At 41.0% G+C, this 13532-nt stretch overlaps 1 protein-coding gene across 8 annotated transcripts in view; it reads right to left on the bottom strand.

The window, feature by feature from the left end:
• WNK2 (WNK lysine deficient protein kinase 2) overlaps window positions 1-13532 on the bottom strand; it is a 148167-nt gene that overhangs the window by 38281 nt on the left and 96354 nt on the right. For all 8 annotated transcript variants that reach the window (XM_038772055.1, XM_038772047.1, XM_038772050.1 and 5 more), the window contains 8 exons: window positions 10584-11144; window positions 7084-7395; window positions 6647-6693; window positions 2663-2831; window positions 2435-2551; window positions 1556-1726; window positions 1268-1313; window positions 249-368 (listed from right to left, as the gene is read on the bottom strand). In XM_038772055.1, coding sequence (XP_038627983.1) covers window positions 249-368; window positions 1268-1313; window positions 1556-1726; window positions 2435-2551; window positions 2663-2831; window positions 6647-6693; window positions 7084-7395; window positions 10584-11144 — 1543 coding nt within the window. The remainder of the gene's footprint in view (window positions 1-248; window positions 369-1267; window positions 1314-1555; window positions 1727-2434; window positions 2552-2662; window positions 2832-6646; window positions 6694-7083; window positions 7396-10583; window positions 11145-13532) is intronic.

The raw sequence follows: 13532 nt of genomic DNA, 5'->3' as shown, positions 1-13532 counted from the left end.
GGCTACTTGGACAGGTAGGTGATAGCAAAGACAGAAAGGGAAGGGAGAAGGAAGTGTGAAGGTGAGAGAAGGAGATAAAGGCAAATAAAATCCAACACAAGCTCATTACAACCTATGTCACACAATCTTTTCACACCACCTTTGCCTAGGATGGAGAGGAATGGTAAAAAGTTAGGACACTCCTAACTCAATTCTTTCTCAGCCTTCGTCAGGGAGGTCTTTCATAGAAAAGTCTCTCATGCCCATACCTTGACTTGTTTCAGGCTGCTGGGTGTTCAAAGGAACAGGTGGAGAAAATTCGGGAGCCTCTGTTGTGCGGTTTTCTGCTACTGGACATATTATGAACCACCGCTTTCCAGTATGTAGAACTAGAGGCATCATGTAAAATAAAATGAGTCAGCATGGAGAGAAGACGTTCCAGCCACTGTCATGCTAGAAAAAAACCCTGGATAAAAACAACCCCTGGCTTGGATAGCCCTCTGTAGGAAGCCTCCGTCAGACCTGTTCTGAACCTGCCAACACTTGATATTTCAAGGTGGGATTTAGGAAAAACAAAAATGCCTCAAAGATGCCTTTTGCACTCCCCCACCATTATTGCATCTCCACACACTTTCTCCACGTAAACTGCCAATGCTCTATTCTTCACTCACACAACAGTGGAACTGCTCAGATATATAGAGAAGTCTAGATTCTAGACTGTAAGATCATTATGAGCAGGGAACATGTATGCTAGTTCTCATGTACTCTCCCAAGCTCTTAGAACAGTGCATAGTAAGCCCTCAATAAATACCACTGATTGACTGACTGATACCGGAAACTGCCATACGAACTTTTGATAATTTCCTTCCCATTCTCTCTGAAATGAGAACAAGGAACAACCCCAGTAGGCAACTGTGCCCTTGGTGACTGTGAACTCATTGGCTTCAGAAGTGAAGCAAACAATACCCCAACAAGGCCAGTGGCCCATAAGTCCTATGAGGCAGTCCCTTTCCTTTCTGGATTTTCACTCAGACACCAACTATTGATGAATCTCACAACTCTGAACTTCAGGCTAGTGCAAGAAGAATGAGGACAGAAGAAGTGTAAGCTGCTTTCTGAAAGAGAGACATGCCTACTTTGCCTTTCTGAAAGAGAGAGGGTACAAAGACTGAAAGTTATTTGAGGGGAGGGTCCAGGTATATTCCTTATTATGTCTTTCCAAGTGAGTAATATAGTGCTTATTGGCCTTCGATAATTTCTTCTGGACTGGCATATAAAATATGCTTACCATTCTGTTGATATACTGGGGCATTTACTTGGGATTGCTGATTCTCCTATTTAGAAGAGCAGAAAACAGGCCAGAAATTTCAATTAGATTCTGTCTGTAAAGATGAACTTTCTTAAAATACGCCTAGGTAAAAGTCTTCTACTTGTTTATCTATTTTTCCCAGACCCAAAGTATTTCCAGCCCCTGCTTGAAGGAATTCTGAAAAATCAGCTTTATGCATAATGAAGACTTTAATAAAAACCCAAACATTGTGGTTCAACATTCCAAGATAGAAGCATTTAAGCTTACTTCTTTTGGGTCCAGACCACGGGCATTGTTAGACTGAGGGCTTATTCCTTGATCAGAGCTCCGTTCACCCTCAGTGTCCTCACTGAGCATATCTTCTGCTTTATCAATGATATCTTTCAGCTGTTCAATAAATGTCTCCTTCTCAGCCTGCAATATGAATTCATTCTCTACCTGCAAATACAAGGAAGGCAGAGGAATGACTCCTGCCTGGGATTCCTCGCATTGATCCAAACAGCTATTGATTTGCATTTGTCTTTGGAAACAAAGGGCTGACAGATATTAGAATGCTTTAATGAAGGCAAAGGAGGATTCTCCTCTGCTGAACATTATTCAGAAGAGCATGCATGTCTATTCATGTGGACCAGTTTAGCATGGAGTATTGTTTGGAGGGATTAGATTACTTCTAAGCCTCTGACCAGCTATATCATTTATGCCATTATCAAATATACATATTAAGTGAGTTAGATAGAAAGGCGAAGGCAGAAGATGGAGAGTTGGGAGGAGAATAGTATATTACCCACCTCAAACCAAAGATAATGTAAATCCTGACAGAGGTCTTGGAGTCCAACTGAAAATAGCCCCAGAATGGGAATCATGAGAATTGGGTACCACTGATTCTGGGCCTTGATTTTCCTACTCATAAAGGGGAAGTAGTAACAGCCCCCTAACCTAGTATTATATATAGTGTAGGTGGTTTATAACTCCAGTATATTCTTGCTGTCTTAGATTAAAGTAGTTTTCCCAAAATGAGAAACTTCATACTGAAAATTATAATTTTTTTATAGTCAATATTTCATGCCATCTTAAAGGGAAAGACCAATGTAAAATCAACTCTTTGCTATGTGGAGTTCAGACTGAAAAGATGAAAGGAAATTTTACCATGTAAGTAGCAATTTCTTCAGGTGCATCACCATCTAAGTCAAATTTGAAGGTCACCATTTTGTGATTGTGTGTTTCCAACTGGCATTCTACCATTTTATCTCCCGTGTTACAGACCTATGAAACATTTACACCAATCAGGATCACTTAGATAGCCCACAATCATGCAGTTTACATATGCCCCCACATGTGTTTGCTTGCACAGGCAAACACACACAGTCTCCTTACATTCAAAATGGTTAATTTGGGTCTGTTGGCCTTTTCTTGGCGTGAGCGAGTGCGTGTTGACTTTCTGTGATGCTTCTTTGAAGACTTTCCTTCCTGTTTTCCACTTCCAAAAGCACCGTCACAGCCATCACTCATTTCTTTCCCTAAAGGAACCTCAGAACCACCATAGCTATGGCATAAGCAAAAAGTTAAGATTTAAATGAACAACCAAAAAAAGGAAACAAATACAAATTCTAGTCAGTCTGAGAACAGACAGGTGTAGTTTGTAACTGAAAAATAATTGTGTGTGAGCCGAACGATGGCTTTTGCAGAGCATACGGCTGGCAACTGTTGTGGACAAGGGAAGATTCAAGCTGACAGGAAATTTAGTCAGTCACTCTTTTCATTGTATAACTATCATGAAAATTCCCTGGGTATAGGATAACATCCAGCGCTTAGAACAGTGCTCCAGGGCTTAGAAGAGTGCTTTGCACATAGTAAGCACTTAATAAATGCCATCATTATTACTGTCTGGTTCTAGGAGCCATTTTGCAAGAGTGGCCAATCACAAAGTTTTAGTCACAAGAGCAAGGAGCAACTGTGATTTATTCTGTAAAGCTGGGCAAAAGCTCTTGAACTAGGAAGCTACATCCTACAGTAGTAGATGAGCTATAGACAAATAATTACAAGTTAGACAGACACTCCAGAAAACTCCCTAGTTATTGTTTGGCTTCCTAGTACATTTTCTGGCATTCAGAGTCTGGAAGGCAATCAATCAATCAATGGTATTTATTGAGTACTTACTGTGTGCAGAGCCCTGTACTAAGCACTTGGGAGAGTACAATAGTTAGTAGACATGATCCTTTTCCTCAAAAACCTTACAATCTAGTGGAGGAGACAGACATTGAAATAAATTATGGATAAAGGAAGCAACAGAGTAGCGTGGCCTAGAGAAGCAGCATGGCCTAATGGATAGGGCACGGGCCTGGGAATCAGAAGGACCTGAGGTCTACTTCTGGCTCCGCCACCTGTGTGCTGCGTGACCTTGGGCAATTCACTTCACTTCTCTGTGCCTCAGTTAACTCATCTGTGCCTGACACAGAGTAAGCACTTAATAAATGCCATTAAAGAGTACAATAATATGCACATAAGTGCTGTAGGGGCTAACTGGGTAAGTACTTAAGTACTTAGGAAGTGGGACTAAGTGTGTAAGTCACACAATAGGGAGGGAAAAGAGAGTGGGTGGGATGAGAACTTAGGGAAGGCTTCCTGGAGGAGATGTGATTACACTGCCCCACCTCACTGATGGCAGCCTTCGGGGCCCAGGTAAGTGGGACAAGGAGAGCTGAAGAGAGGGAAATTGGTGATCTCATGGTTCCCTGGTGTTCAGATAAAGAAACAAAAATATCAAAAAACCTTTCATAAATAAATGCTTTATTCCAGGGGACAGGCCAGGTGTTAGGGGAGGAGAGTGGGAGAGATGAAACCTTCCCAAGATGGCAGCTGCCCACACGTAATGTCAGACTCAGTGAAGGGGAAGGGCGGTGGGGAGTCTGACTGTATAGCAGCTCCTCCACCATCATCTGCTCCTTTGACTTTGCCCATGGGGGCTGCAATTTTGGGAAGATCTATTTGGCTACCATCTTGAGAATGTCCCACGCTTCGTGGGTTCTAATCCCATCTCTGCCACTTGTCAGCTGTGTGACCTTGGGCAAGTCACTTAATTTCTCTGTGCCTCAGTTACCTCATCTGTAAAATGGGGATGAAGACTGTGAGCCCCACGTGGGACAACCTGATTATCTTGTACCAGCGCTTAGAACAGTGTTGGGCACATAGTAAGCGCTTAACAAATACCAACATCATCATCATTTTAAGAGGGTTGGGAGATGAGTGCCCCCACTGCTGTAGGCCTCTCTGAGGTGGCCATTTACCTAACTTACCATATGAAGGAACCCTTGCTTGCCTCCCAGAACTGTAGTGGTATAAACCCGAACACTTTCAGTCCTTCTGAATGCTTACCTCCTCTAGGAGACTTTCTCAAATTTTCCTATTTCCCAAGTCATACCCTTCCAACTACCATCTCAGCATGTATGCCCTCACAACAACCTGTAGCAGTTCTACTCATTTCAATGGACATATTCTAGTAGTAGTAATAGTATTTGTTAAGTGCCTACTGCAGCAATTCACTGTACCAAGCACTGGGAAAGAATAACGTATGGGAAATAGAGACAGGCCCTGGCCCCCAAGAGAATCACAATCTAAGATAAAATGGAAAGCGGGGACTGACAAGAGACACATAAGGGAAGGCAAAGCACAAAAACCATAAGACAACATAAAAGATGAGGTCAAAGATAACAATAGGCAATAAAAACAAAAAGAGCAGTAGGACACCGTGGCTACATGAGCAGAACTTCAGACACTCTAAGGTCAGAGTCCAGGCACAGCCAGAGTCACAGAGACTGGCAGAGCTTCATCCCTCCCAGTGTTCTGCATTTTGTGGAGACCTGAATTGCCAAAATGCACCAATTTGGAAGGGGAAAATCCAACCTTGACCTAATCCTTCTCAATCACCCTGTCACTTTTCACAAAGTTAACCCACTCTCTTACTAGAAACTCTCTGATCTGGGGCTTCCACTAGTTTTCACTTTACTTCTTTGACCACTCCTTTGCTAGCCCATCTTTCTCTCCTCACCTTTCAACTTCAGGTATCCCCAAGTGCCTAATACAGTGCTCTAAACATTGAGTGAAATCTTCACATAGATTCTTCAAGCTCGAAGATAGTGCTATTGACGGTAAGATTTTATCAGTGTACAACGTGGGCAGATGTGGTTGATATATCTAGTGTGTGACTGACTATCCCTCCCACTTTGTGGGCACAGAAAGACTGTCTCTTGCCACACTGTTGCATTTATTCCCCCCGCCCCTGGTGATCATCAAAGTGTTTTGTGGAAGGAGCCATTTCTACTATTCACTGGAGTTGTAGCAGGGTGGATGTGGGTACACTCTTCAGGGATATGTAGAAAGACTGTACTGGTGAATTCAAGCTGGTGTAAGGCTCAGTAGGCAGTTAATAAATACTGTTGATTTTGGTCTCTACAGTCTTTGTCCACTCTCCCACCCATTACTCATTACTCATGCCCTTCCCTGTATCGAGAACTTCCTCCTTAAAATCTGCCAGACCATAACACTCCCCATTTTGAAAAGCCCACCCAAAATCCCACCTCTTCAAGGAAACTTTCCCAGATTGTTTCCACCCCCTCAGTCTGCACCGTTGACTAAGCCCTCATTTCCTCTTCTCCCATTCCTTTCTGTGTCATCCTTGCACTTGGATTTGCAGGCTCTAGTCACCCCACCCTCACCCTCACAGCACTTATGTACATATCCACAATTTGCTTATTTTAAGATCTGCCTCCCCATCTAGAGTGTAAGCTCCTAGCGGGCAGGGAACGTATCTACCAACTCTGCTGTACTGTACTCGCCCAAGAATGTAGTACAGTGCTCTGTCTACAGTAAGCACTCAAGAAATATGATTGACTGTGGTATCACAGGCCCAGGCCACAGAGGATTGCAGGACTTGGCCCCGTTACTAACCCAGCCCCAGCTGTCTCTTGCCCATGCTGCTGCTTCCCACCACCCTCCCCACCTTGGTGGGGCCTGCTCATGCCATTTGCCACTACTACCCCCTCCCCTTGGAATTCCTGCTCTCCACTCTGGTTAAGGGAGTTTTTTGTTGTTTTTTTTTTTATCGGCAGCTCTCGGCCATGTTATGCTTTGGGTTGGGGCTTTGGCTTAGCCACGCCTGCCATAAACATACACAAACTCACCCTCTTTTGGTGTATTCATTCTTTCTAAAGATAGGCCATGCAGTATTTTACTATTCAATCACTTTCATTTAGAGTGCAGAGGATGATAAACATGTATAATAAAAAGGTAGGTTCTATGGGACCAAGTAGAAAACACCACACACACATCCATTCTGATGAATTAGATTTTAGACAGTGGTACCTTTCACAGCTTGGCAGTAATGTGTGCTTTTCCTGCATTCCCTGCTCCTAAAAAAATGAATTTAGCATGTAATAATATTGCTACATCTATAAAGAGCAAAGAAATCCTTCATTTAAAAATGACAAGAGTTCTATAAAAGATTCATTTCTATTTAAAATAATATAGTCAGTGTCATTTTACCTCAATGTATATCCATTAGTATTAAGACATAAGAACTCTGAGTAATCTAACAATTACATACAGATGAAGGAAGAGTAAACTTTATCCAACTATCAAATATTCAGAATAACATTAATTTCCATAATCTCAAAGAGTCTATTAAATGACTCGGATCTGTATAAAAAACTTGAAATCTCCCTATTAACCCCAACTTCCTGCGACTTGAGACGAAATCATAGTCTGTTGAGTAGCCATCTGTAGAGACAAGGACATTCTACCTCTTGGGATGATTCTGCTTTCAGCTGGACAGTTGGGCATGGAATTGGTACTGAGGGCCCCAGAAGTTGGGATGGATCTGATGCAATCAGGAGACCAGTGGTCGGAATAGGCAAATTATGTTCTCCTGGCACAGATGTGGTAGCCAGGATGCCAGGATGCTGGGACAGACACTCTTGAGCAACAAGGGGAGGTAATATTTCAGGCTGGAACTGTAAAGGTGGAGACAGGATTGCTGAGTGCTGTACTGGTAAGACAGGTACAGAAGCTCCGATATCCACAGATGCATATGGAGGATGTCCAACAATTACTTGCTAGAGCATAATGAAACAATGATGTGTATTAGTTTTCTGAAGATTCAGCCAAGTTCACTTGAAAAGACCATTAGTATTCATGAAAGTAATCTTTAAGAGACAACTATCTTGATAGAACCTCTTCCCAGACTGAGAGTCTGTATGGGAATTTCTGGTTATGAGCTAGAAGTGACTTCGATTCCATTTCAAATTTTACCAAAAAATCTAAATCAGAAATTTTTATGCACATGGCATGGATTTTTAAGGTTTTATCTGATTTAACCCAATTTCTATTGCCTGAATCCTTTAAATTAGGACTAAATTTCCCCAAAACTCCCACATTTATTTTTTATGAAAATGTTAGTTTTCTTCTCACATTCCAAAATGCAGATTGGCATTTTTTTTTCTCTCAGGTTTCCCTTTTTCCCACCCAAGAGTCTGGCATTTCCTGGGGGCAACCAGAACTTGCTGTGAGGTTTTGCTTATCTGTTTTGGGAGTGCCATCATTCTTCTTGCTCCACTAGGAATCCTCACTTCAAAATCAAGTTTGGATATCACTAAGTTTTGGACTGATGCTGGAACCTGACAATTTAAAGTAAACAAGGTTGCCTTCACATTCCATATTATGCCAGCAGATTGATGTGATGATGAGAGAGGATTGAGCTATTTGTGTCATTTGCAGACACTGAAAGGAGCAAAAATTCTGAAGAAACACTGGTCATGCAAGTATTGTGTTTTGAATCTTTTGAAATTTTTGAAATTTAAACAGAATTCTTGCTCACATAAAAATTAGGCTCCCTACTCCATAATGGCCTAGTTCTAAACCAGAAAAATCCATACCTTCATATGCAATATTTCTGTATAGGACCATAATATGAGTTTACAATGGACCTGAATACTAACTTCGTTTTGTAATTATGCTCTGAAAAACAACTCTTTATGAATTTCCCAAGTTGTATTTTTAAGGGATAAATTCCTCAGTTCATTTTACATCCAGTTGAACATTAGAAGAGAACTCCCCATGCAAACGCAGACACCTCAGGTGGCTTGCTACTCCCTGAGACGGTCTTATAGCACTACATTTTGTAGCCTCAAAGCATGCACCACCATTAGTTCAATGCTGGCTAATAACGTGTATTACTGTTCTAAAAACAAACAAAATCAAGCACACACAAAAGCACAAAGTAAATAATACTTGCCACCTTGCATAAGACCTTGGGGAGTTGAAAGGGTTTTCCTTTTTTTTTGTTCTTTTAAGCATTTTTAAAGCCAATTATGTTAGAACTATTTAAATATTATTTAATGCTGGGGAGAAATCAGGGTACAAGAGTCTCATATTATGAAGTGTATTTAGGAAAGCCTTCTATTAAGAAAGGCAGAGGAAGACAAAGTAATTTGAAGGTGCCAAGAATTTCATGAAATTCCTCATTCTCAGAAAGTTGTAAAAATGATTATGCTTTTTCTTTGCAAATGATTTATCTGGAAGAAACCAGGCTGCCATGATATGGTTACTTATTTAGCTATTAAATTATCTGGCTGATAACCTTACTCCCAAAGGAAAGCTGAGTCACCAGAGGACTAGTGTAGTCTCTCGCAAAATCTGATAGTTCAATTAAACTTGATTTCATGTTGTGGTTGCTTTTAAAATCATCCTTAATGAAATGTTAAATTTGTCCATAGCTGTATCACCAAACTGATGAGAGACATCTCAGAAAGCTTGCTATAGAAACCAAGCTTTTCTTGGAAAAGAAATAGTCTTAAACCAGATACATGGCAAAGGAAAGGCATGAGAGATTTCAACCAAACATACATGAGGGTTCCAGGATAGGCTGCTAAGTACTAAATGAGCTATATTTGAAAGGTAATGTGCCTTGAATGCTTACTTCTCTCCATTAAATATATTTCCTGCTTGTGCAAGCCTTTCATAATTGCTAAGATTTTCTCTCCATTCCACTTCACATAAAGCTGCATTTGAAATTTACTCCTTTAGGCAGGAAAGGCAGCTTATTAAATACCACTGCAACTGCTAATGCTGCTCATCTTCTGAGCTAAGGCTAGCAACTTTAAACGTCTTGCAGTGCTCAGGTGGCCCTTTTGTCAATACACTTCAAAACTACGTTCTGGAAATGGTCTGCCACCAATATTAACTTTCAGTTGAACAAGACTTTGTTCCAAGTGGGTCAGCTCATACTCCAGAATGAGTTTCTGCAAAATTGTTTTTGTACTCTCTCTTTTTTGCACATATCCCTAAAATGTAGTCCAAAGGCATTCTTAGAATTAAGAGCTGACTTCACTCATGCAATATCACTGGATGCCCACTCCCACAGTACTATTCCTTGCTTTCTTTCTTCCACATACTATGCCGTGTCTGCAGATATCTGTTTTCAATGTGGCAACAATGAGATGGCTTTTATGGCTCTTTGCTCTGTAATACTGAAACTTGACATTTCTTTCGAATTCTTCCATCCAATTTAACAGTAAGAACGCAAAAGCAATAAATACAACTGAGTGATTGACTCATTAGTTGACAGAACTTTTTTCCTGTGGCCTTCCCTTATAATGGCCCCCAGTCTCGAGAGCAGCTCCAGGTCTTTAACCAAAAATAAATTGGAGGTGCCTATTGTTAAACCAAATCGTGGTTACAAAACTTCTTTTGGAGTCAATTTTCAATAATCCACGGGAGGGGAGGGTGGAAGGTAATAGGCAGTGCAATCCACAGACAATCCCATAACTTCATTTCAGTCATTTATTTTGACCTCCTTTCCCCTTTCCCGGAGCAGTTCTCAAGGAGCAACATGGACTGATTTGAGATTCAGTCTTTCCTTTCCCCTGCTCTCTGGTGCTACTGGTGCTACTGCTACCTCTAGACTGTAAACTCACTATGGGCAGGGAACATATCTGCTCATTTTATTGTATCGTACTCTCCCAAGAGCTTAGTACAGTGCTCTGCACATAGTAAGCGGTCAATAAATACGACTGATTGACTGATTGATACTGAGTGGTGAAATCACATAAGGAGGGAAAAGGGGGATAAGAAAAGGCCTGAAAACTCCATGACTTCTAACGATTCCTTGAATAACTGAGAAATGTACAATTGCAAACCCACTAAACTAGAGGGAGGCTTCCCCAAACAGATGATTCTAAGAACACCTTTAAACAATCAACTGCTGAATTCCACTATGGACAGAATCCAATGTCAGATTGATTACCTGGTTACCAGCCCTGGATGCAGGAGTAGCCTGTTCTGGAGGATGAATTATGCTTGGCTGAAGGGGCTGAGCAAATGAAGGAAGCTGCGGCAGTGGCTGTGGTTGCTGCTGGGAGACTGCTTGCAAATTCTGAATGTGATGGGGAGAAGTGGGCACTTCATTCTGAATGATCTGCTGGAACGCAGTCTGGTATACTGGTTGAGGGGCAAGCTGAGCTACAGCTGGGTGCATCGGCAAGGCTCCGATTCCTTGCGGGGCCATGGCAAGTATAGGGATTGTTGCAGCCGGCATGTTTGGCACTATCGTTTGGCAGGGCATGGCCAAAGGAGCCACCGTAGTGTGAGGAAGTTTGACAGCCTGCAAAGGTAGGGAGGGTGAAGCCGATGCCAGAGGTGCAGTGGGGTTCACAGGAAGGCTTGGCAAAATCACAGCTGGAGAAAAATACTGAGAGGGAGCGGGTATAGAGGGCACATTTGCAGCAGGTAGGTTAGAGAGCTTTGGAGGAAGGCTGTCAATTCCTGCCAGAGGAGTGATTGCAGGAATGACAGGAAACTGAGGAATCTGAAAAAGATAATATCAGATCAATTGCTGGAGCTTTCAGTAATGCTACAGATCAAGTCTTAATCGCCTTACAAATGTCATTTGCATTCTGCTAATTACGGATCTATTCATCTTCCTACACAGTTTTACAGGATTATATCGTCACCGGGCCCAAAAATGCTCCACTAGAATCCTGAAAATATCAAAGAAAGAATATATGCATATTCCACTTGGGGTGGCATTTTCTGTTGGAGGAGCAGAGAAAAAAACTGTTGAGAGGTATTCTGGATGCAGAAAACACATTTCAACTAGGAAGCTAGACTTCACAAATTTAAACAGAATTTTGATTTAAAAAGCAAATCGAGCATCAGAAGGCTTCAAAAAGTTAAAAAAAACATATCAGTCACCATGCAAGCTGCTGCTTATTCTTAGCATTGGACTCTCAGATCTCACTGGCCATGTGATTTGGAATTTCACTGAAGAACTTTGTTTATCTTGCCAATTTGCTGATGAATGGTTCAGAATAATGAAATGGCAGCTCATGGACTGACCAACAGGATACTCATACACTTTAAATAATAATGATAATAATAATTATGGCATTTATTAAGCGCTTACTATGTGCGCAGCACTGTTCTAAGCGCTGGGGGGGAATACAAGATGATCAGGTTGTCCCACGTGGGCTCACAGTCTTCATCCCCATTTTACAGATGAATGATACGCTTATACATTTGTTTAGATTCATGTTACTGTTTGAGATCACTTATTTAAAGAAAAAAAATCACAAAAAAGTACTCAACATCTTTTTTAGCAAATTAAAAATAACATTTAATATTTATTCAATGGAAAATCATTTTGAAAAAAATCCTTCTGGAAAGTTTGTTTGCATCCCAGACATTCTTGTCCTGGTACTAGTGCAATAGGGTTGGGAGATAAACCTAACAGGGCACAAGAAGCAGTGTGGTCTAGTGGGAAGAGCCTGGAACGAGGAGTCAAAGGACCTGGGTTCTAACACTGGCTCTGCCACTTGTCTGCTATATGACCTTGGGCAAGTCACTTCACTTCTTTGTGCCTCAGTTACCTCATCTGTAAAATGGGGATTAAGACTGTGAGCCTCATGTGGGACAAGGGACTGTGTCCAACCGGTTATCCTGGATCAACCCCAGTGCTTGACAGTGTTAAACAAATACCATAAAAAACCAAACAAACCAAGAAAAAAAATAACCCAAAATGCACTAGTCTCCTCATGACTAAATTGGAGAGAAAGCCAATCACCTAATAGCCTGGATTATTAAAAACTGTTTTCAATCCTCTAAATGTGCAGTGATGGGATGGAATAAAAATGTAACCTTCACAGATTTAAGGTGAACTTTTAAATTTTGGATTTATTTGCCCAAGAGAAACAACAGTCAGTTCTTTAAATTACTGTTTAAAGGAAACAAGATATCCTTGAAAACAATGGATTCATGCTAATGAGGTATGTTTACCATGAGTAATTTCAAGAAATTGAAGGCTACCTAAATATTTTAGTGTTAAACTCAATTTCAGAAGCCTAATTCAAATAACTCAAAGACAGTCAGGTGCATTCCCCAGTATGAAGGGACAAAAATATTTAAGGTAGAATTAAAAATTGGTAGTTCACTCAGTAAGGCATATTGTATCAGAAAACCTCAATAGTAAGGAAAAATAATGGTAACTGTGGTATTCGCTGTGCTGACTTACTGTACTGTACTAAGTCCCATGTGGGGCTCACAGTCTAAGTAGGAGGGAGAACAGGTATTGAGTCCCCATTTTGCAGATGAGGGAACTGAGGCCCAGAGAAGTTAAGTGAATTGCCCAAGGGCACACAGCAGGAACGTGGTGGAGCTGGGATTTGAACTCAGGTCCTCTGACTCCCAGGCTTTTTCCACTAGGCAATGCTGCTTCCCTAAATAATTCCGCAGATGCTATGAAAACAGATGTTTCAGAGATTTGTTGACATTAGAGTTGGAAAATTATCTAAATTTGATATGCTTCAGTGTCATAAGAAGAAACTGGATGCATTCTATCCCTCACTTGGCTACATTGTTCAGATGCTCAGTGATTTGGATGACACCTTAAGAAAAAAAAATCATTTTCCCTGGCTAGGGTATAGTTATTACATTCCAGCTTGCTACAATGGGGAGAAAACTGAGTGGAAACTTTTCCATGGGAAATAAGTAGGCCTCAGGAAAATAGCTCATTTCATGGTCATTTATGATGACAACGCTCTGCACACAGTAAGTGCTCAATAAATACGATTGATTGATGACAAGGGTTACAGTTTTTGTTAATGAATACAACATTTTACAATTTGACTCCACTGTCCTTTGTGTTAAGGTTTATTTAAAAAAATAAATAGAATGTAAGCAGTTCAAAATATTACAGTAA

Source organism: Tachyglossus aculeatus, chromosome X1 (assembly GCF_015852505.1).
Source record: "Tachyglossus aculeatus isolate mTacAcu1 chromosome X1, mTacAcu1.pri, whole genome shotgun sequence".
Taxonomy (NCBI): domain Eukaryota; kingdom Metazoa; phylum Chordata; class Mammalia; order Monotremata; family Tachyglossidae; genus Tachyglossus; species Tachyglossus aculeatus.
The sequence above is the reverse complement of the archived record's forward strand: the minus strand, read 5'-3'. Positions and strand labels throughout refer to the sequence as shown.